This window comes from Pogoniulus pusillus, chromosome 30 (genome assembly GCF_015220805.1).
Source record: "Pogoniulus pusillus isolate bPogPus1 chromosome 30, bPogPus1.pri, whole genome shotgun sequence".
NCBI lineage: Eukaryota > Metazoa > Chordata > Aves > Piciformes > Lybiidae > Pogoniulus > Pogoniulus pusillus.
In genome coordinates, this window is record NC_087293.1 from 2,844,792 (window position 1) to 2,868,621 (window position 23,830).

At 45.2% G+C, this 23,830-nt stretch overlaps 2 protein-coding genes across 5 annotated transcripts in view; both read left to right on the forward strand.

The window, feature by feature from the left end:
* LOC135188663 (septin-2) overlaps window positions 1-17,567 on the forward strand; it is a 51,831-nt gene extending 34,264 nt beyond the window's left edge. For 2 of the 4 annotated variants that reach the window (XM_064168231.1, XM_064168229.1), the window contains exons 12-13: window positions 7,464-7,557; window positions 16,791-17,567. In XM_064168231.1, coding sequence (XP_064024301.1) covers window positions 7,464-7,532 — 69 coding nt within the window. In that variant the 3' untranslated portion in view covers window positions 7,533-7,557; window positions 16,791-17,567. Of the gene's footprint in view, window positions 1-7,463; window positions 7,558-11,990; window positions 13,799-16,787 lie in introns of all 4 variants that reach the window. The other 2 variants (XR_010307779.1, XM_064168230.1) reach the window with 2 other exon arrangements.
* Window positions 17,568-20,519: 2,952 nt separating this feature from the next.
* The window catches only part of SEPTIN5 (septin 5), a 47,279-nt gene continuing 43,968 nt past the window's right edge, over window positions 20,520-23,830 (forward strand). Inside the window, exon 1 of the mRNA XM_064168839.1 lies at window positions 20,520-20,644. The gene's annotated coding sequence lies outside the window, so the exon portion shown is untranslated. The remainder of the gene's footprint in view (window positions 20,645-23,830) is intronic.

Consider the following 23,830-nt stretch of genomic DNA (forward strand, 5'->3'; position numbering starts at 1 on the left):
AACTTCCTGCTTTTTATTTTTGCAAGTGAGCTACCCTGAGGCTTTGGCCAATTCCCTTCTCTCCACTGGCTTCGGTGGGGTTGGGCAGCAGCAGGCTGAATACAGGAGAATAAATCACGATGTTGCAATTCTTTTCTGTCCTCCAGCATTCTGAATGTGTTTGACTCTTTATCAGATGAGATGAAGAACTGTGGTTCAGCATGGAAGGCAGTGTGGGGGACAGCCTGCTGGGGTGTGGGGCTGCTAGGCAGGGGTCTAGCAGCAGCCCTCTGGGTAGGTGAGGATTCGCTGAACGTTTACTGTGTGGGTAACTGCCTGGTGTGGCAGGGATTTGTGTAAGTGCTTTCAGGATGGATCAGATGAGAATTTCCACGTGGAGAGACAATGTGGCTGTTGACCTGAGGGAATAAAAACACCTTTGAGGGTTTGTGTGGTGGAATGGCATTGCCTAGTGCAGGGGGAAGCAGGTGGGCTTTGTGCAGAAGGCTTCAGCCTTCATCTGTGAAGAGAATCATAGAGATGCAGTCTCAGTCCTGGGAGAACATCATGAAATTAAACCCTTAGTGAGAAATTAACAGTGGGAATCCCTTGGGAGCTGGAGTGATGAACAGCTCTCTTTAATTGTGTTTCTCTGTCCTTTTGAGTTGTTCTTTGAAGGCACCCTTGCTGCCTATGTAGACCGATGGCTGTGGCCAGAGTGACTTCTGCTATTTAAAATGTGTCCCATGAAAGGCAAATGCCAAGATAAATATCTTGGAGGTAGCCTCTTTTCTAGTATAGTGACTTTGTCAGGAGTATTTTTCCTGCCTTCAGTTAACAAGATTAGTTGTACTCTTTGGTACTGGAATTATTTTTAACCAGCAGCAACTGTCATGGGAACATCCTGGTGTACTAGAAAATTGACTCTCTGCAGTTTTCCATCCTGCCCTGTTCTTGTAGCCTCTTCCCATATGAACTTTTTATGTAAAGGCAGGGGCATAAATAATCCTACTTGGTGTGGGGAAGGGAAGCATGTCACTGAGGTGTAGATATGGTTTGGTTTTTAACATTTCTTATCCTGTGATAGCTGTAGGACTGTCACTGAAAGGCCACTCACCTTGTTTAGACAGCAGCAGTTTGTGCTCTGGGCAAAACATACTGCGGATGAGACCTTGTAGGTAGAACAAAGCTTTGTGTCTTGCTGTGTTGTTGATGTGGAAGCCACTAGGAAGCTGTGTGAGTCACTTTTAACTCTTTACCCTTAACCCTCATTTTAGATGTCTGTTTCCTTTCTGTATTTCTACAGTAGTTGTGTGGTCGCTACCCAGCAGTTACAGGATAGCTCAAAGTAACTTTTCTGTCCTGACATAAGTAAACTCAGTGGAGTTTACACCAAGGTTAAGTTTACTCTTCTGAATTTTTGTTATCTGGAAATTCACAGGAATTGTTTGTTTTAACAGATTTCCAAACATTGTTTCCTAGCTTCCTTTTCATCCTGTGCACTGACCCTGTGCTGTTGTGTAGTCTCCTTTCTTTAGGGGATGAGTGCAAGCACCTTGCAGAATATGTTAGTGCTGCTCTTACAAGTGAGGTTTACTGCTGAGCAAGATCAAAGTCATAGTATGCCCTTGATGCTCATAATCCTCAGCAGCAAAGGGACTGCAGATGTTGATATGACATCAATTTCAGTCCTTTGTGTGATCTTTTAACAGTCACTTGTGCTAAGGGGAAAGATTGTTTCTTTCTGTTCAGTGTAAGGTGAAGTAAGGTGAAGCCAGGCAAGATGTGTTTAGCTTGTATTGTAATGTGTAGGAGTGGTTCTTGCATTCTGTCCTACTCTTGAAGAGGAATTGTGGAAGAGATTGACATGGTTACCACTTTGAGTATGATACTGCTTGATTCTTCATTTAATTTTAATTTTACACTTGAGCTGACAGCACTCCTACTGTGCAAATCAACTTCTCTCCAAGATCATTCTGTGCATTCTCTCCTAAGTTCACTTGTTCCCTCTGACTTTAGCCTTGTAGTTATGCAGCCAGGGTTCAGTGTGTGGCTGCGCCAGGGGAGATTTAGACTCGAGGTGAGGAGAAAGTTCTTCACTGAGAGAGTCATTGGACACTGGAATGGGCTGCCTGGGGAGGTGGTGGAGTCGCCGTCCCTGGGGCACTTTAAGGCAAGGTTGGACGTGGCACTTGGTTCCATGGTCTAGCCTTGAGCTGTGTGGTAAAGGGTTGGACTCGATGATCTGTGAGGTCTCTTCCAACCCTGATGATACTATGATACTATGATACTATGATCTATCATCAGTTGTGATAGACCTGGGGGTATTGATTGCAGAGAAGCTCAACCTGACCTGGCAATGTGTGTTTGCGATCCAGAGGGTCAACCATATCCGGGGCTGCATCAGAATAAGGGAGGTTAAGGGAGGTGATTCTCCCCAGCTCCATTCTTGTGAGGCTCCACCTGGAGTATTGTGTCCAGCTCTGGGGTACCCAGCATAAGAAGGACATGGACCTGTTGGAGCAAGTTCAGAGAAGGGCCACAAAGATCATGAAGGGCCTAGAGCACCTCTTCTATGAAGACAAGCTGAGGGGTTCATCAGCCTGGAGAAGAGAAGGTTCCAGGGAGACTATAATAGCTGCCTTCCAGTATCTAAATATGGATTACAAGAAAGCTGGAGAGAGCCTTTTCACAAGGACACGTGGTGCCAGGGACAAGAGTAAGTTTAGATTACATGTAAGGAAGTTGTTCTTAATCATGAGGCTGATGAAGCATTGCAACAGTTTGGAGAAGTGCCCCCTCCCTGGAAGCGTTTAAAGCCAAGTTGGGTGGAGTTTGAGCACCCTGGTCTAGTGGAAGGTGTCTCTGCCCACGGCAGGGGTTTGGGACTAGATCATTAAGGTCACTTCCAGCCTGAACCATTCTAGGATTTTCTAATGAATGAGATGAACACTTTAGCAGTAGATTTCCAAAACACCACATGGCAATGGAGAAGGCAAATCTGTACAGTCTTAATGTTAGAGCAGAGTAGCTCTCCTAGCGCTTTTATTCTACCTTACATTTGACTATCTGATTTCTTTCATGGTGTGGGCATCTTTTTATCAATTAAGGTTAAGAAATGTGAGACTCAAAGCTATATTAAGTCTTAAAATGCAGTATTGCCTATTAGCAGAACACTGTGTTTGAGCAGTCACCATAATCCATGTGCAGCAGTATCTCCCCCTGTGATTACTGAATGGTTTCTATTTTGGGAATGTTTCATGGCTCAGCTTGGATTGCTCTTGGGAAAGCTCAAGTAGGCGAGCTTCCAAAAAAGCTACTTTGCTATTCTGCTGCTAAATCTGCAGAGGCAGTTCAAAAGACCAGGTGTTTTGTGTTTTTACAAGTTGATTCTTTCTTGGACCATGGAATAAATGCAACTCTCATTTCCAAGATGTTCTGCTTTGCTTTTTCCTCCTCCTTCCTGCAGCATTATGCTGTCTTTTTGATCAGAAGCTTTTTGTCTGAAGTGGTTAGCAGAGCAGTGTAGATGGGTATGTAATGAACCTTACAGACTTAGCTGCATCTCACACTGCTGCTGTGTGAATCCCCTTTTGTCAGAGTGTGTCAGTGCTGCAGTCACAGGAGCTGGATTAGCCTCTGTTGAACCCTGGGAGGCTGCAGCAAGAAGATAAATACCTGGAGGGGGCCTACAAGAAGGCTGCAGAGGGACTGTTTCCAACGGCCTGTAGGGATAGGATAAGGGGCGATGGTTTGAGGTTAGAGGAGATTTAGGATGGATGTTAGGAACAAGTTCTTTAGCATGAGGGTCATGGAGCATTGGAACAGGTTGCCCAGAGAGGTAGCTGAGGCCTTATCCCTCAAGATATTCCAGATCAGACTCAACAAGGCTCTGAGCAACCTGATCTAGTGGAGGATGTCCCTGCTGACTGCATGGGGCTTGGACTAGATGACCTTTGGAGCTTCTTTCCAACCTAAGCCTATCTATGATTCTATGATCATTATCAGCATATGAGCCACCTAGTTCTGGGCAAGCTCTGCTACCTCTAGCTGTGATGAAAGCTCTGCACTTCTCTTACTCTCTATACCTGAAGCCAGGCAAGAAAAGGTGATAGAGGCACCTGCTGTTGATTTTTTTCCCTCTGTTCTGTTCTGTTTCTTTCAGCTTGATTTGGGATTTTTTGTGTGTGTGGTGTTTTGTGTTTTGGTTTGGGTTTTAATTTTTTTGTGTGTGTGTTTGGGGTTTTTTTGTTTGCTTAGTTGGTTTTTGGGTTTTGTGAGGCTTTTGTTTGTTTAAGCATTTGTTGTTACTGTTTCATTGAGGGTTTTTTGTGTGTTTTATTTTGGTTTGATTTTTATGAAGAAAAAGAACCCAAACCAGCTCAACACCACCTGCATGTAGCCCAGCATCTATATCGAGTTCTTTTGCATTGCCCTTGGTGGAGTCACTGCCATCAGAGTGGCTAATGTGGCTGACTGGATAAAAATGCAGCTCACTTGTTTAAACATAGCAGTGCTTTTGGAGATGAAGTGTGGTGGTCATCTCTCTCTCTCTCCTGAAAGGGAAAGCAATTCTGTAATAACTTGGCTATGTTAAACTATGCAGTTACTCTTAGAATAGTGAAAGCTTCCTATACAAGCCTCAGATTGTTACATGATGTGCAGTGGGAGGTGGACTCATGTTTTGTACAATGTGGATGACAATTGCAGCCTATTTCTTTTCCACTTTGTAAGTTAGGGCAGTTCATAGATTCATGGAATTGTTTGTGTTGGAAGGGACCTAAAAGATCATCCAGTTCCAACCTCCCTGCTATGGGTGTAAGGGTGTAAGGGGTCAGAAGGGACCTCCATAGATCATCGAGTCCATCCTACCCTGCCAGAGCAGGACCACAGAATCCAGTGCAGGTCACACAGGAAGACATCCAGACAGGGCTTGAAAATCTCTGGAGAAGGAGACTCCACAACCTCTCTGGGCAGCCTGTGCCAGTGCCCTGTGACCCTTACAGTAAAGAAGTTCTTCCTCATGTTGAGGTGAAACTTCCTGTGCTGTAGTTTACATCCATTGCCCCTTGTACTATCTCAGGGCACAACTGAGAAAAGTTTGTCCCCTCCCTCTTGAGCCCCAGCCCTCAGATATTTGTAAACATTGATTAGATCTTCTCTAAGTCTTCTCTTCACCAGACCAAAAGGCCCCAGGTCCCTCAGCCTCTCCTCACAGGGCAGTGCTCTGGCCCCTTAATCATCTTTTTAGCCCTCCATTGGACTCTTTTGAGTAGATCCCTGTCCCTCTTGAACTGGGGAGCCCAAAACCAGACCAGATATTCCAGGTGAGGTCTCACCAGGGCAGAGTAGAGGGGGAGAAGAACCTCCCTCAATCTGCTGACCACACTCTTAATGCACCCCAGTCCAGGATTAATGCACTTATAGAATCATAGAATCAACCAGGTTGGAAGAGACCTCCAAGATCATCCAGTCCAACCTAGCACCCAGCCCTAGCCAGTCAACCAGACCATGGCACTAAGTGCCTCATCCAGGCTTTTCTTGAAGACCCCCAGGGACGGTGCCACTAGAGCAGATTGCTCAGGTGTTATCCAGCCTGGCCTTGAACACTGCCAGAGAGAGGACATTCATAACCTCACTGACAACCTTCCCCAGTGCCTCACAACCCTCGCTATGAAGAATTTCTTCCTAACCTCCAGTCCAAATCTTGTTGTGTGTGTGGAGCATCCCCACTTGCATCTGGAAGGAAACACCCAGTTATTTGTAAACCAAATCAGAAGTATTTGCATGTGCATTTCAAAAAGCTCTTTTAGTGTTTCTTATTCTTTCTTTGAAGCATTGGTGTGGGTTTGGTTTTTGGTTTTTTTTTTGGTGTGTGTGGTTTGGTTTGGGTTTTTTTTTGAGAAAAAGGCCATTATATTTAATAGGCCTTTTCTGAGAAAGGAATTTAACTTATAAGAAAAAGCCTTAAGAAACCCCCAACAGTTACTTGCAGGAAAGGTCATTGTTTAGATGTAAGCATCAATATGCTTAGTATGTTTAGTCTGTCTTTCCAGATTTTTGTAAACATCTTCCTAGTTTGCTTTTGGTGTAGTTTTTTTCCTTCTGCCTACATGTTGCTTGGCTGTCAACTCTGCAAATTGTGGTTAACCAGATACTGCTGCTAACAAGATGAGGATTCATACATGATACTGTGCTTGGAGGGCTCCTAGCAGAACAAAGCTGCTTCAGCTCACTCAAGCAGTTTGCCCATGTTGTCTTTATTGTGCATGAAATGTTAAACTGAGTGCTGCAAGCTTCAGAAGATTTGGATTTTATTGCTTAGGTTTCATTATAAATGTTCTTACAGATCTTTTGGGGGAGTTAGATGTATTGTTAGAAGTCAGATGTATCTTTGTTGATGATCTAGACAAGGGGATTGAGTCCAGTTTGCAGATGACACCAAGCTAGCAGCAGGTGTTGATCTGTTGGAGGGTAGGAGAGCCCTGCAGAGGGACCTTGACAGGCTGGATGGGTGGGCAGAGGCCAATGGGATGAGATTTAACAAAGCCAAGTGCAGGGTTCTAGACTTTGGCTACGACAACCCCAAGCAGTGCTACAGGCTGGGGACAGAGTGGCTGAGAGCAGCCAGGAAGAAAGGGACCTGGGGGTACTGGTACATAGTAGGCTGAAGATGAGCCAGCAGTGTGCCTAGGTGGGTAGCAGAGCCGATGGCATCCTGGCCTGCATCAGGAATAGTGTGGCCAGTAGGACAAGGGAGGTTATTCTTCTGTGCTCAGCACTGGTCAGGCCACACCTTGAGTACTGTGTCCAGTTCTGGGCTCCTCAATTCAAGAGAGATGCTGAGGTGCTGGAAGGTGTCCAGAGAAGAATGACAAAGCTGGTGAGGGGCTTGGAACACAAACCCCATGAGGAGAGGCTGAGGGAGCTGGGGGTGTGCAGCCTGGAGAAGAGGCAGAGCTCAGGGCAGAGCTCATTGCTGTCTACAACTACCTGAAGGGAGGTTGTAGCCAGATGGGGGTCAGTCTCTTCTCCCAGGCAACCAGTGACAGAACAAGGGGACACAGTCTCAAGTTGTGCCAGGGGAGGTCTAGGCTGGATGTTGTTAGGAAGTTGTTGGCAGAGAGAGTGATTGGCACTGGAATGGGCTGCCCAGGGAGGTGGTGGAGTCGTCATCCCTGGAAGTGTTCAAGCAAAGCCTGGATGAGGCACTTAGTGCCAAGGTCTAGTTGATTGGCTAGGGCTGGGTGCTAGGTTGGACTGGATGATCTTGGAGGTCTCTTCCAACCTGGTCGATTCTATAATTGCATTAAAGAATCTGAGATGGGGAAAACAAAATATTCAACCATGTGAATTATTCTAATGTTTGTCATTTATAAAGGGGCAAATGAGATCTGTGTTCAGCCATGCAAGAAAAAAAGTTAAGTTTTGGGTTCTGGATTCCTCAGGAAACTGTCTGAAACGTGGGTGTTTTTGTCTTACAGCTGCGCCGCATGCAGGAGATGATTGCACAGATGCAAGCCCAAATGAGGATGAAGCCTGGTGATGATTAAGAGGTTTAACATCTGGATGCATCAGGTATGATTTTTCTGGCATGTTTACTTCTCTTATTTAAGATTTCCAGCATTTTAGTTGTGAGACCCCCCTTCAAATACTGTGTTCAGCTCTGGTGTCCTGTCACAAGAGGGACTGTTGGACAAGAAGCTGTTGGAGTGAGTCCAGAGGAGGCTACAAAGATGATCCAAGGGCTGGAGCACCTCTGCTGTGAGAATAGACTGAGGGAGTTGGGGGTCTTCTGCCTAGAGAAGACTACAGGGAGACCTTAGAGCTGCCTTCCAATACCTGAAGGGATCCTACAGGAAGGCTGTGGAAGGACATCTCACGGGGGTGTCTAGAGACAGGACAAGGTGGAATGGTTTGAAGCTGAGGGAGAGCAGGGTTAGACTGGAGCTTAGGAAAAAGCTCTTCTGCATGAGAGTGGTGAGACTCTGCAGTAGGTTGCCCATGGAAGTTGTGGATGCCTCCTCCTTAGAGGGGTGTCCAAGGCCAAGTTGGATGAGATGTTGATCAGCTGAGTCTAGTTGAGAGGCTTCCCTGCCCATGGTGGGGAGTTTGGAGTAGATGACCTCTGAGGTCCCTTTCAGCCTGAGCCATTCTATGAATTTTGCACTTTGGACTTGCTTTGTCAGTACTTACAGGAAAAACTGGAGTGATCTTCTGGATTAATTAGGAAAAAAAAGATTATGCAAATATTACTTCTCCAGCTGTTTTTAAGACCTGTAAATGCTTATTCAGTGCTTTATTTTTAGATCATCCAGATTTGTTAGCAAAAGCTACTCAGAGAATTAATTGGAGTATATATAAACCAAAGTTAGAGTGTTTGAGGGTATGTAGGCTGCTGAGCTTTGAGGAACCAAACAGAATCAGAGACACACTGGTTATGTGTGGTGGATGCAGACTCCCTTGATGTCATGTCTGATGGATTTAGGTGGGATCAGAGTGAGTGAAGAGCAAAATTCTTGGAGCAGGTATTCATGCTTTCTTCAGGCATGATTTTTCTTTCAACTACAAGGATAAAAAATGGAAGGATATGAGTAGTCTTGTTGCTTAATACTTCAGTTTAATACTCTAGTTGTGATTGCTGCTCTTCTGGAATGTAAAGCTTGAATAAAATGGATTATATTATCCCTTATGACCTTGTGGCAACTGCCAACATTCCAAGCCTAAAATAAGGAGTTTTTTTTTGTTGTTGCCTTTATTTGAACCTTCAGTCTTCCTGTTTATGTTAAAAAGAAAAAGACAAAAAAGTCTCCTAAGGAATAAACTTATTCACTGGATTTGTCTTTAAGCAGATGTTGATGATTTTACTGGTATGTGTGTGGTGATCTTTGAGTTAAGGAGGAAAAAAAGTAATTCAAACACAGGTTTCTTGTCACAGTTCCAAGTTTTGCAGATAGAGAAGTCTTCACATCATGTCTTCCAGTTTCCATACCAACATTACATTTTCCCAGAGCTGGAAATCTGAGGATAATTTCGTGGCTGACCAGGCAGTGTCTGCCACAAAGCTCTCACTTCCCCAGACAGGAGCTGGTAATTATACAGCCTGCTAAATATTTGAGTCTGAACTGGAGGTCCCAAGTTTTCATGGTGACTTTGTTATCATGTGGCCAAGCTGTCTGCTTGTGAACATGGCTGTTTGATGCAGGCAACCTGATGTGGTGTACAGAATTATTAGTGACTTTTGCAAAGGAGCTCAGTCCTTTCTGAGACTTACAAATCACATTTGTAATCCTTTAGAGGGATAGTAAGAAAAACTCCTCACCCTCAATTTAGCAGGATTGTCTATAGTTGTTGCTTGCAGAGCACAGGATGGCAAAGGATGGAAATCTCTTCAGAGCTCTTCAGTTCCTAGATACTGGATTTGCTGTGAAATCAGTATCTGAGTGCTGACAGGATGCAGTATTCCCACTAATGGGTAGCCAGTAATGGCACTAGAATTAGCTGTGCTTCCCAGCTTCTGGGTATGCTACTTGTAAAACCAAATTGGAGCAGGGTTTGTCCCAGGCTGAATTTGCAGCCATGGATACATCAGTAAACAGTTGTGACCATGCCCCTGTGCATGCAAGTAAAGTGTTACTCTGTGAATACTTCACTTTGCTAATCTGAAATACATCTTGGAGCACAGGATGTAGTAAGCAGGAAAGCTTTGTAGGTTTAACTAAGTGTCTGCACAATCTTGTTGTGATTTACTTTGAGCTAAAACTTAAGGAAGTTACTTAGTCTGCTGGTTGAGAGAGGTGGTCCTGCCTCCTTGATCTGGTGAGACCTCACTTACAGTGCTGTGTCCAGCTATGGAGCTCCCAGCACAGACATGGACCTGCTGGAGAGAGTCCAGAGGAGATGATCAGAGGACTGGGGCACCTCTGCTGAGAGATTTGGGGCTGTTCAGACTGGAGAAGAGAAGGCTCCAGGAAGACCTTAGAACTGCATTTCAATATCTGAAGGGGACCTATAGAGAGGCTGGGTTGAAACTGTTTGAAAGGGCCTGTGGGGATAGGATGAGAGCAGTGCTTTGAAACTGGAGCAGGGTAGATTTAGGTTGGACATCAAGAGGAAGTTCTGTGCAACGAGGGTGGTGAAGTGCTGGAACAGGCTGCCCAGGGATGTGGTTAAGGCCCTGTTCTTGGAGACAATCAAGATCAGGCTGCATGTGACCCTGAGCAGCTTGATCTACTTGGAGATGTCCCTGCTGGCTGCAGGGAGGTTGCACAAGCTGTCCTTTGAGGATCCCTTCCAACCCAAAGCAATCTGTGAACCTCTCTGAAATATTGAATGTGAACATATTTGAGAGATTTGAACAAGATCTTCTTATGTGCAGGTTCTGCTGTTTCTTTGGACTCAGCTAAACTACCTTGCTGCAGCTGCTATGGAAATAATATTGCTTGACAGGAAAGAATTTTTGACTTTTTTGCTAGCCTTGAGTTGATTGATAGACTTTTAGTGCCATTCTTTGGCTGATGTGCTGAAGCCCAGCATTGCTGTGTGATCCTGGCAGCCCGTTGAAGCAAAACCTCACTCAGAACTTGGCCTTAGGGAAGCTTCTCTTGTGCATGTTAAGTGACTTTGCAATTTAGGAGGAATGATGGTTTGAACCTTCAGCATTCCCATCAGATTTGTTTGCTGTATTTTTTTGAAGGCTCTATTTCCAGATAAAACCAGGAAACCTGTAATTAACACAGCAGTTACCAGAACCAAACTGGCAACTTGCTAGGAGTCTTTTTGTTCTATTGCAGCTTATCTTGAACATCTCTCAGGTTCTAGTTTTACAAGAAGTTGAAAGCATCAGCTTTGCAACTGAAAGCAGTCTTCTCTGTTTGCTCCTTTGACCCTTTCTGCTGAGAAAAACACACAGCTTTATAGTTAATTTATGTTAAAAAGTAACTTTTACTCTTTTTGGATTAGTAAGTTTTACTTTTCTTATAAAGTCCCTTTAAAGTATTTCCCCCCTCATAAAACACAGGTAGAAAGATGATGTAAGGTGTTTTGGGAAAAGAGAAGCGTAGTGGAAATACCTTCATAGGTAAGAGCTTGAGGGCCACGAAGATGATCAGAGGGCTGGAGCACCTCTGCTGTGAGGACAGGCTATGAGAGTTGGGGCTCTTCAGTCTGGAGAAGAGAAGGATTCGAGGATCATAGGGTCATAGAATCAACCAGGTTGGAAGAGACCTCCAAGATCATCCAGTCCAACCTAGCACCCAGCCCTGTCCAGTCAACCAGACCATGGCACCAAGTGCCTCATCCAGTCTTTTCTTGAAGACCTCCAGGGGTGGTGCCTCCTTATAGTGGCCTTTCAGTATCTGAAGGGGGCCTACAGGAAGGCTGGGGAGGGACTATTGACAAGGTCTTGTTATGATAGGACAAGGGCTAATGGGTTTGAGCTGGAAGAGGGTAGTTTTAGACTAGATGTTAGGAGGAAGTTCTTTCCAGTGAGAGTGGTGAGGCACTGGAATGGGTTGCCCAGGGAGTTTGTGGCTGCTTCCTCCCTGGAGGTGTTTAAGGCCAGGTTAGATGTGGCCTTGAGCAACCTGCTCTAGCAGGAGGTGTCCCTGCCTATGGCAGGGGTTTGGAGCTGGATGATCTTTGAGGTCCCGTCCAACCTAGACCATTCTATCTATGGTTCTATGATTCTGTGATTAAATAGGAAGATAATGAACTGTGGTAATACCCAAAATCTGTGGAATACTTCTGATTTCAGTTGTATTTTGAGGTGGGGAAAAGGCTGTTAAATGCTTTTGGGCTTTTCTGGAAGGAGTCTGGCATTGCATAATGATTAAGAAATGTTACAGTCAAGTCTTTGCCAAAAAGACTGATGAGTCTCTATTATCCTTATGAGATGACTGGAAGGTCTGGTTTGCCTGAGCCCTTTTGAATAGGGGCATCTTGAAAGGTTTTATGGAAATAGAAGAGGGAAAATTTACTTCAAGCACTTTTTTTTTTTTTTCACTTTGAAGGCTGGAGTAAGAGAAGCATAAAGGGAGTGTCAAAGGCAAAGCTTGTACACAGGGAATATATTAAAAGTTTCCAAAGAGGATAGACAGATTTCTTGCTGTGGAGAAGCAGAAACTGGAAAGAGAATGAAGAGGAGCACTGGTGGAAACTGGGTTAGAGGTAGGAAAGGAAGATGCCTTTGGGAACAGGAGTGACCATGCTGCCAACTGCAGGTTTTGACAAAAGGCTGTGAGGAGACCTATTCTAGGAGATGGTGGTGAAGAACTTTTGAGAGCAGCCCTAGCAAAGGTGATGACTGACACTGTTTTGTCCTTTCTTCCAAGCATGTCATGGCCTCTGTGTGCAAACAGTATCACAGTATCAACAAGGCTGGAAAAGACCTCACAGATCATCAAGTCCAACCCTTTACCACAATTCTCAAGGCTAGACCATGGCACCAAGTGCCACATCCAATCCTGCCTTGAACAGCCCCAGGGACTGTTCACAGTGCATGTGAAGGTGTTTGCAGCAGGCAGTGAGAGCACAGCTCTTCACCAGCATACTCTAGGAATGAGCAGGAATAATTGTATCTTTTTTCACCCTAAATTTTGATATACTCATCTTACAAGTCCATGTGAAGCATGGTAAAGACTTGAAGACAAGCTTGATTTTGTTCAGATTTTTTGCTTCTGAAATGCAAGACCCTGCTGTAAAGTGGAGGAGCTTACTGCTGCTTCTCCTTGACAGTTCAAATGAAGGATTGGAAAGGAAGGAGATGGAGGGGTGGAGTAAGCTAACAAAAACTAAACCAGGTTTAGATTTAGCTTTATTTGGATACTACAAAATGCTTGTGAAATAAGCTTGCAGTAATCCCAACAGCATATCTGCCAATTTCTGAACTTGTCCATCCCAGATGAACAATTATTACAACAAGCTGGAATGATTGTTTCAAATGAAGTGGTTATTGAGGGGTGTTTCTTCTCTTTTCTTCTTTGTTCCTAAAAGTATATCTCTGCAATCTGTTTTCCTCTTCTTATTCTTACAAATCTGGATTGTCTGTCTCCCACTCAGCTTCAAGATCATTTTGGGACAAACCAGTAACAGAAGCCAGCCTATGGAAAACAAATATAGCCAGCTGGAAATATAGCTGTGGTTAGGGATATGTGCTCAGAAAAAAAAACTAAGCATCTTAACACTTAAAATATCTGTAGGATGTTGAATTTTTTTTTCAATACAGCTTCTGGTTTCCACAAGTATTTGAAAGCCTCCTGAGCACACTAACACTGTTCTGGTTCTTGGTAGAACCAGTACTAAAGGCACCAAAGAGCTGCTTCTTCCTACCAATGAATTGACATCATTTAAGAGAACAACACAAGGCATTGTCATAGCAACCAGCCTGCTAAAACGATGCTGCTGAATACTGAATTGATCTGCTGAGAAATGTCATCTGAGGAAGTGAAGATCCTGTTGTAGTTTTTGGCAGCTGAATTTGAGAGCCTGGAGAATGTGAAGCTTGGGCAAATTTGTAGTATTTGGAACAAGTGCCTGGCACTGCCAGTGGCTGTTTCTCTGGCTTGGAGGAGTGCTCTCATTCTCCAGCTCTTTTCAGCTCTTCTGGCTGGGGAGTGGTTCAGCAAACCCTACACTGAAGGGCTCACACAAGTTTTTGTTTCCCTTACAGTAGGCTTCTGATAGAAGTTTTTCTTCTGCTACTGTACAGCTCAAGTCTGGAACTTGTCTGGCTCCATAGGACCTTGAAGTTAACTTTTATAGAAAGTTCATAGCTGAGTCCTCAAGAGCCACATTGTGTGGAGGGCTAGGCAGGCTTCAGGTGAGTCATGTTAGGGTTTCTAATCCTTGCTGTATAGAACAGTAACACTTTCATTTGGCTTTGCTCATCTAAAAAATAGCATCTTACATCTCCCTATTAAATCATACTGCTTTCAGTTGGTGGAATGTAATAAAAGACAGTGTTGCACTTGGATTGTGACCTTGCTGTTCCACAGCATCTCTGCCTGTGGCCTTGAATGAAAAATAAGCTGTGCAAATCTTCCCCAAAGCAAAAAGGTGTAGCAGTATAAGCCAGGTCTGTGAACCTCTTGTACCTCAGTATTGTCTGGCTTTTGGCTTTTAAAGAAGCTTGCTTGGGCCCCTCAGTTCAAGAAGAACGTCAGGGAACTGTTTGAAAGAGCCCAGTGCAGAGTCACAAAGATGCTGCAGGCAGTGGAAAATCTGCTTTGTGGGGACAGGCTGAGGGAGATGGGGCTTTTTAGCTTGGAGAAGAGGAGCCTGAGGGATGTCCTCATTCACGTTGATCAAGATGCAAAGGGCAATATTGGGAGAATGGAGCCCCAGGCTCTGCTCAGTGATATCCAGTGATAGGACAAGGGGCAATGGATGCAAGCTGGAGCAGAGGAGGTTCCCTTGAGCATAAGGAGGATAACAGAGCCCTGGAACAGGCTGCCTGGAGAGGTTGTGGAGTCTCTTACACTAGGGATGTTAAAAGCCCACCTGGATGCATTCCTGTGTGACCTGCCCTAGGTGATCCTTCCCTGGAAGGGGGTTGGACTGGATGATCTTTTGGGGTCCTTCCCAACTCTTAGTATTCTGGGATTCTGTAATTTTTATCTGCCTGCACTTCCATATGCAAAATTATCTTGGCTTTGTTAGGACCTATTTCATTAAGGAAAATTCTCTCCTAGCAGTAGTGGTTTATAGTTTCTAACACTATAGGATTTATGCATCTTATAAAGCACTGAGACCACTTTCTAGAACTGCTGTTCTTACAGAGGAGAGGAGAGAGAAATAGTCCTCAACACCTCCCAAAACAGTCTCTCCTTTGCAAACTTAAAAGCATTCCAAGGAATGACACAATGTTTGCAAAGCATAAAATGGAAAAGATTGGAACACCTGCTAGCAAATTGTTCTGATATTCTCAGATCTCAGAACTAGCTAACAGAGCATTGCATCCAATACTCTTTCTTATTGGAAAGATGCCATTTCTCCAAATTCTTACTAATGATTTGACACTCAAAGTGTCAAACAGTCAGTGAGAAAATGTAGCTAGAGCATAAAATAGATGTTACCTGAAGAAAAAACAATGGTCAGTGAGGAAATGTAACTGCTTATAAGCAGTTTCTCTCTTTGTGAATTCAGAAGTGTACATAAAGAGATGTCAAGCTCTGCCTTGCAGAGTAGTGGTGTTCTTAGAAGCAGCTGAGAGGGAGGCAAATCCATTCCTTCCCAAAGCTCTCAAAACATTTGCAAACACAGGATTGTGTGAGATACCTGACCATGTGCATCAGGGTGCAGGTGTACCTAGTGCTGCTTACTGGGCAAGTTTTGCTTTATTGACATGCTGGAGAAATGCATGGTCTGTCTGAAATGACAGTGTGAGTTCTCACTGCAGGCCGAGGTGTTTCTTAAAGCTGTGTGTTGATGAGCATGGGGGGGCTGCAAGGTTAATTGGATAAACCCAGAGATCAGATTTGTAAAGAGTGCTATCAGTGTAATGTCTCATGAAATATTGTCTCAGGAGGAGATTAGGAGAGCAGTGAAAGCAATCCATACTGCAAATGCACAAACATACTTTGCCCAAGTATGTTCTATAACCGTGTGAATAATCCTGCTGCCAGTGCTGGTAGCAGCAGTGCGCAGCTATGCTTATAACCTGAGCCTTCAGGTTTATTGGAAATTCTAGCCTTTTTGTCAGACTGAAACCTCAGTTTCAATTTCCTCTTCAGGTATTTTCTCTAACAGAGTTAGGCAGGCAGTGGCAGAAATTTGGCTTGGTTTTAATACTTGAAGTAGCAGTGTAGCACGGTAGGTTCATTGTGAATATGAGTATTTGGTTTGGTTATCAGTGGTCAGAGTCTGGCTTTGGAGCCTTCGTGTTGGCTGTTCTGATTGGTATGGGAAGTGGTAGCCTCCTTAAAATTTTGTATTGAACACAATGGCAAAGAGCAAAGGACCCTTTTGTCAGCTTTCCTTGCTCCTTGCAGTCTGGACAAGTGTTGCTCTGTACTGCACAATGTTTTCTAGGATGTTTCTGTTTTCCATCCAGACGAATGTTTGGATTGCACTATTTTTCTCGTGTTGGAAGTGAGTGGTTTGGGGACTGGAGAATTTGAGGTATCTCCTGTGTTCCAAATCTGACACAGCTTCTTAAGGCCAAATTTTTAGGGAAAATTGGAATTTACTTTCTTTGCAACAGCATTTTTGATTGGCAAGTAGCTGTAGAGCTGTATCAAACCCTGGGAGTTATGTTTGAATTTGCAGAGCAGTATCCCTTTGTTCAGCCATATGAATCCTGCTGTGGCAATGCTTGAAAAAATCTGGTTTATTTCCTGTTATACCTAAGCAGTGTCATAAGGATTGTTTGTGCATGACATCAGATCTGCTGCTTTCTTTTAGCCCTGTTCAGATAAGTGGATTTTATTTTCCTCCCCAGAAGTAGCACTCGGTACAACAGGCTGACTGCCGTTGGTTTCTTGTGTGCGTTGCTGTTGAGATGAGTTGTAATGCAGTTCTTGGGCTCTTGCAGAGAGACCATGGTGTGAGTGCTTCAAGTATGTAACTAAAAATAGATTCTTTATTTATGTGCTCTTATTAGACATTTGTGATAAATATTTGGGGCCAAACTGCATCCGACTCAGTTGCTGTAGTTCCAATGCAGGTCCCTGTGATGCAGTGACTGAAACACTCAGTTCCTTGGATTACACTGCTTTGCTTGGAGGGGCTGTAGCTGGCCCTCCGAGGGCTCTGACAGTGCTGAGAGTTGGTCCTTTCTAATGCTCTTTGTTTTCCACTTCTGTTCCCAGCAGCATACAGGTCTCTAAGTGGATGGGTGCTGTCTTGTCTTTGACCGAATGGTAACGTTGAAATACAAAAGCCGGATGCCGCAGATCGAGACCTGCGTGAAACACAAAGTCTGAAGATCGTGTTGTGAAACGGCTTGGTTTCTATATTCCATGTTAATCAAGTATATTGTAGCTCTTTTCTTTTGGTAACACTGTCTTCATACTTATCAATGGGGGCTTATTATCCTTCCTTTACCCTTTTATACCACAGCTGATAGAGTACACTGTTTGGGCTAGTGGTCGTGCTGGTTTTGAGGAATTAGTCGTGGATCAGCTAGGTTGTTGTGAGCAATTTGTGATTAGTACTGAAAGACCTGGTGGGCTGTTTACAGTCAATGTGTGTGTGTTTGCATCACTCACCTGCCATTTGAACTCCTTGTGTATCATATCAGTCTTCCATCATTTTCTTTATGCTTTGGTTAGTTTTGGAGCTTCGTCTCTGGTGGTTTCTATTTGTGTCAGCTATGAGAAAATGTGCAAAGCACTGATGATTCACCAGTGATGCAAAGAAGCTGACTTTCCTAAATCATCGTGCCTTAACACAGCATAAACACTGCACATGCCAACAGCTCCTGTGGATGCCTCTGGAGATTTATCTTCAGGTCTCCAGCACTGATTGCAAGAATTTCTGTGGCAAGCATTTTTATCTGTCAGCTGAGTGATGGCATGTACTGAACTTTTTATATACCATAACACTAATTTTCATTGAAGTTTTGTAATAAATTGTATGAATGTGGAAAATGTTGAACTTCAGGGTGGTTTTTTTTTGTTGTTGTTCCTTTTGGATTTTGGCTTTTTTAATCTAATCTGTGGAATGTTGTAATGGCATCGTGCGTGGTGCATATTCGCAGGAACTGGGATCTCGACCCTGGGCAATGAAGGCATTTTCTAGAATGTCTACATACAAACTGCTTTGATTTCATTTCAAAACAACTTTAAAGGTGTTTTAACTGGGAGTCAGGTAGCAAGGCTTTGCATCCACTTTTTTTCCACAGCTCATTAGGTGCCTTCTGACATACTTTAAGTGGGTAAACACCTTGGAAAATCTGATTGCACACCTCAGTTTCTAAATTCATAGACATTGCCGTCTCCTTTATGTTATTACTGAGTGTATAGCTCTCTTCTACATGCTTTTGTAGTGTTGTCTGCATTATACATGCATATGCCTGAATCATTTTGAAAGTATGGAATTGAGACACTTTGTCTTCTGCACTAATTTGAAGTGTCTTTCATGGAATGGTTAGCCCTAATTTTGCTGCCTCGCAATGAGCATTTAGTCGGAGTAGCATTAACAAATTCTTTGTATCACAGGGATGCTTATTTAGCTTGTGTTTGGAGGTGAACTGCATAAAGTGAGCACAACACTGTTATATAATGAAGTTGAAAGAAGAAATGGAGTGGCAGATTTGTCTTCATATAAAGTCTCATCAAGGTTGGTGAAGATTTGAATTTTAAGCCTGGCTGTCAGGAAGGCCAGGGTGAGAGGTTTTAAGGGCAGACGTTTTCTCATTAATTGTGTGCCATTATGGGTCTCTGTCTTGTTCCTTTTCTTCCAGAATTTTGCATCCTAATCTGCATCTTAAAATGATGTGCTGTCCATTTGTGCTTGTGAAAGGCAGAAAAGCCACACCCCTCCTGAGAAACCAAGACTTTGGTTACATATATTAGTTTCATACTGGATTAGCCCTCTGAACTAAGGTAACATGAAAGGTGCATCTTTGAAAGCAAACTAGGACAGTGGGGAAATAGACTTTCAAAACCATCTAGTCTTTAATGTTATTGAAAATGGAGCTCTCCCCCCACCCTTTTTCAATGCAAAACACCAGAAGTTTCAGTTCTTGTGTGGGAAGCCTCAGTGAACAGCTTTTTGCTGGTGGATGCTGGTTATTGGTTGATAGTGTCTGCTTTCTTCAGGTTTGTGGGTTCTAGCTGAAGGACTTTGTCTCAAAACCTGAGTTCTATTTGAGTAGTTGTTCAAGAAGGGTCTGCAGCACTGCAAATGCCACGCCTGAGTTCTTTCCTTTCAATGTAGGCTTAATTTTTGTCTTGTATTACTTCTTTGATGTTAATCTTCAGTTACATTTATTTAGTTCTGCTCACAGTGTAATGGGAGATATATATAAAACAAGTCTTTGCTGCTGTGAAGATCTCTAGATAAAGGACCCTGACTAGAGCCTGAGTTCTGACCTTGCATTTCCATTCCTGTTGGTGCTGGCAGTGCTAGGACTGTGGAAGACAACCCTTTCTCTGAATTCCACTTCAGCCTTCCCTGAGCTCATGCTGTCCAGCACTGGGAAAAAAATGCCCACATGTTATTTGTTTTAAGGACTGTTCAGCAGGATTAAGGAGTGGTTGTCTGTGGTCCTTTCAGCTTTCAGTAAGATATAAAACACTGTGGCAGACTATAAAACGACTCATGAAGGGCTGGTTGGCTTGTTGGTGCCTTTAGTTGTGGCATAGAGGCTGTGGCTCCCTAGCATTTAAAAACAAGCAAATATACTGACAATTACCTGATCTGCTTTTGTTGTGGTGGTTTGAATCAATGACTAAAAACTGAACTGGGTATGAGCTAATGGGTTTAAACATGTACGTGTCTGGTATTGCCAGCTCCTGGTCTCGGAGGTGTCTTGTGTGTTGATGTGAGAAATGTTTTGCATGAGGAGTTGGAAGAAATGGCAAGATAAATGCTGTGCTGACTACAAGGGTCTGAGAAGTTTTCACTGGCATCAGTGTCAGTTGTGTTCCAAGGCAGGAGCATATCCTTGAGGCACTTGTGCAAGCTTATCCCATCCAATTTTCAGAAGAGTTTCAAGTCTGATTATTAACCTGTCCTTGAAATGTGGAAGATGCGACCCCTTCCTGCAGTTCTGGAAGGCAGGGGGACAAATCTGGGTGCCTTGAAGTTTCACATCCCCTCTCTTGCTCCTTTGCTGTTGAGGTTCCTGTGAGCTGTTCGTAAATCAAGTGCTACTCTGCTGCCTTTGGAGTGTTTAAAACTGCGTTCTCTGCTTCCTTTCCTTAAAAAGCTATACTGGCAGCTTTTGCCTAAAATAGCTTCTATCGCCTCTTTAAAGTGGTTTAATGGGAGCAGAACATGCGCGCCTGCTGCCCTGCGTGCAGTTGCAGCCCGATGCCAGGCTTCCCACTGCACGTCGAGATGCTATATCTGGAAGCACATTTCCTATTTATTCCATTTGTGTGTGGGTTTTTTAACTGGGGTATTCCTTCTGCTGGGTGCTGAGTTTCTGGCGGGGACCAGGGAGGGCTTCCTCCTGCAGCGCCCAGCAAGCGGTACGGGACCCCCGGCGCCGGGGCTCAGCCCGGCCTGGTGCCAGGCACCGGGCTATGCTTGACAGCGGCGGGCGGGAGCCGCCGTTCGTTGGCCGAGCCAGCGCGGGTGGCTTGTGGCACCCGTGCCCGCCTGCCGCTCGGTGGGCAGAGGCGGGCGGCGGGGCCGGGCCCGGGCCGGGGCGGGCGCGGGGCGGGGCGGGCTCCCGGGATTGGCCGCCCGGGGCGGGCCCCGGCCCCTCGGCGGCGGCGCGGGGCGGCCCTCGCCGCGCTTACCCTCGGCCCCTCACAGCCGGCGCTGCTGCGGTGAGGCAGGGCCGCCGGCGGCACCATGAGCACCGGCATGCGGTACAAGAGCAAGCTGGGCAACCCAGGTGAGGCGGCGGGGACGTGCGGCCGCCCCGGCCCGGCCCGCCGCATCCCTCACGCCGCATCCCTCACGCCTCACTCTCTCTTCTTTTCTCTCCCCGCTGCCGGCTCCCTCCGCGGGCATCCCGCCCTGGCCGCCCCGCCTCGCAGAGGAGAAGCAGGTAGGTGGGCTGCCGCTCCCCCGCCGCGCTCGGCTCTCCGGAGCCGGCTGTGGCCCGGCCCTCCTCGGCCGGGCTTCTCCCGGGGCGCTCCGCGGTGATGCGGCTGTGGCTGGCGTGCCGCTACCTGGGCACAGCGGCGTTTCGGCCGGCGCTGGCGTGCTGGCCCTTCCCTGGCTGGATTCAGCCGGGAAAGAGGCGAATTGCCGGCCTCATCTCCCTGAGCTTTGCCTTGGGTTCCGCTTTCTTTTCGGTGCCTTTGGGTGTGTCGGGTGGGGCTGGATGGAGGGAGGCAGAGCTGGGGGGGACTGGCAAAGGCTTTTCAGTATTGGGAGCACGTCTGCCCATCGCGCCCTGCCCTCCGCAGCACAGATGCGCAGGCACAGCCCCAGTCCTGCCAGTCGCCACTCCTTGCTGGTGTCACTGCCTCGCATGCGGCCAGGGCTTGGGCGTCAAGGAACATCTGTTCTGCTTCGCAAGGCAAATAGCTATTTGAAGACATGCCTTTGACTCCTGGAGAGAGGGGATGGGGGGCTGTGGTGCAATCGGATGACATGGATGAGGCTTTTTTGTTCACTGTTTGGTATTTAGAGGGATTTCAGGTGTTTGACAGGGAGAGGGATCCTTCTCTGCTGAGCTTGAATGCTTAGGTAGGGGGTTATCATCACAGTCCCATGTGTCCCTTAATAGCCATCATCATGTAGGCGATATCTGCTGTGTATGGAAGACCTCCTGTGTCTCACAAAGGCGAGAATGGAGACAATGGTTAACAAAACAAAGCAGTGCAGTGAGTCCCTGCAGCGGGAAGAAGTCCACCCATCCCCAGCATGGCTTGCACTTGCCTTGCTTTTCCAGTCTTTCTCTGAGGCTTTAATTCCACATGCAGCAAACACTGTGACTGCTGAGACAGTGGCACTGCAGGAGGTGGTGTTTCTCTATACGCTGCTGACTTGGACACTGTGAAAAGACACCTGTGCGTTTTTTTGTGAGCTGTTGATTGCAGTGGAACAAAATGAATCCAGAAGTAACAGCTACTTAGAGTTGTGCTAGAATTTCCTAGTTATTCTTGAGTACTGCTGTTAATTCTCATTTTATTTCTGGAGGAAACCAATCCAGAAGATGTTCTGAAATCACAGAAGGTTCAGTGTGAGCTGTGAACTGGAGAACCATGCTGTTGTTTAGTTCATTTGCTTTCAAAGAAAGAGGGAAGGAGATTATATATAAGGAAGAATCAAGGCAGAGATCAGAATAATCTGTTGTAGATATGATCATAATTCCTGAAGGCCATTGTCATGCTGCATAGGCAAGAGTAGACTGGAGTGTGTACCCCAGAAGGTTTTGTCTGCAGGAGAGTGCAGTGTTCTGCTGGGACAAAGGAAGTCTTTCCTCAAGTGCCCAGGTGTGTGCGTGGAACTGCCTGTCTTGTGCTGAGTGTGGAGTGTCTGGCATGACAGAGCACAGTTCATTATCAATTTGAGCCAGCCCTGTTACTTGTGGATGGTGGAGGGAAACCAAGCTGTGACTACAAAGCAATCTGTTAAAATTGAAGTCAATGTCCAAAACCACAAATGATCTTTATTTAGCATCCTTTCTGAGTAGGAACTTTCTACCTTTGCTGCCTTGTTGCAGTCCACTCCCATCTGGCAGCAGGTACCAATATAAATGCTTACTAAAGCTGGGATCTTTGCCTGAAACCATTTCTACAAATTTATTAAAAAGCTTTTTTTTCTTTCTTTCTTAATAAATAGTTAGAAAATGAAATGAGCTGCTGAGAGGGCAGTACAATATGTTGCATGTAAGTAGGGTAGCCTTCAGTAAAATCTTAATAATGATGACTTAATGAGTGGAGAAAAAAAGAAGGGAATAATGTGATGTCACACAGTGTGTCTTCCCTCATAGTGTAGTCAGGGCTGATGCATTGTGTGGTTCCAGTTGACCCTGAATTGGAGCTTAGATCTCTAATTGCTACCATTTATGAAGAAAAAATGATGGTAAATTCTCCACCTCGCTGATTTCCAAGGAGTAACCTCTCAGCTGGTGTATAAAACACTGAGCACGTGTGCCACTGAAGTCAGTGGGGGTTTGATACTGGTCTCTTGTGCATCCTGTTTTTCAAGAGGAAAGTTTGTGGTTTAAGACCCAGGACTGCAGGGGAATTGGTTTCTGTTCTGAAGATCTGCAGCAGCCTGGTGACACCAAACTCCTCAGTCTCTGTAGCTCAGTTCAGCACCTCTCTAAGAAGGAAGACCTCTCCAGGCATTTATACATCACTGAGGGATGGTGGTGGTGAAGCAGTAGCTGGTGCCCCACGTGCAGAAGAGCAGGACTCATGTAAGGGAAACCTAGCAATTTGTCAAAAGAGGGTTGGCTTGAGAACCAAACAGGGCAAGTGCAGTGGGTGGACACTCTGCCAAAGCCTGAGGTGTTGCTGTGGGAGGAGTACAGGTGAAACCTCCCAAATACCTAGTCAGACTGGAGTGTCCTGGCACACTCCTGCAGAACATGCCTGTTGGCTTGTGTTTGCTTGGGGTGTTATTTTGCCTTGTCTCTGAAGCTGTCTCCTGCTCATTGGGGCTCATGTCTCTAATGTTCTTTGAAGTCATTGTTTCTTTTTAAATCAGGAAGATGGGAACCTCTCCTTCCCAAGCTGATTTCTCCCCACCCCATCCACTTTGCAAAGTTGTTTGGGTGTGGGAGCAGAGACTACCTGGTGGATCCAGTTCTTTCAGTGGGTTTGAAATTACAGGGCTGTGCCTTTTGCATTCAGCTTGGTCCCTTTTTTCTACTTCAGCATATTTTGAAGTGGTCTGCATATAGGTAAAAATATGTACAGAGGGTACAGTGTAGAGAGAAGATGCTGTGCAATAGGTAGTTGGACTGGAGGAATGGTTTCAGTGCGAATCATTTCAAGGCACTGAGAACTCTTGATTCATTGGTTTCATGTTTCTGTTGGTGACAATCTCAGGTTTATATGTTTGAACTTATCTTCAAACTTCTTTGCTTTTTTCCTTTGAAAAAAAAAATAGAGCAAATTCCCTTATTCTTGGAACAGTAGGTATTGCAACAGCAGAGATGTCTTCTGTCTAAAATGGCAACTGTGCCAAGACAGAACAGCATTTTAAAGTCAGCCTTCGTTCCTAGCCTCACCCACCAGAGGACAGTGGCGATGGAAGTCTCCCAGTTCCTTGT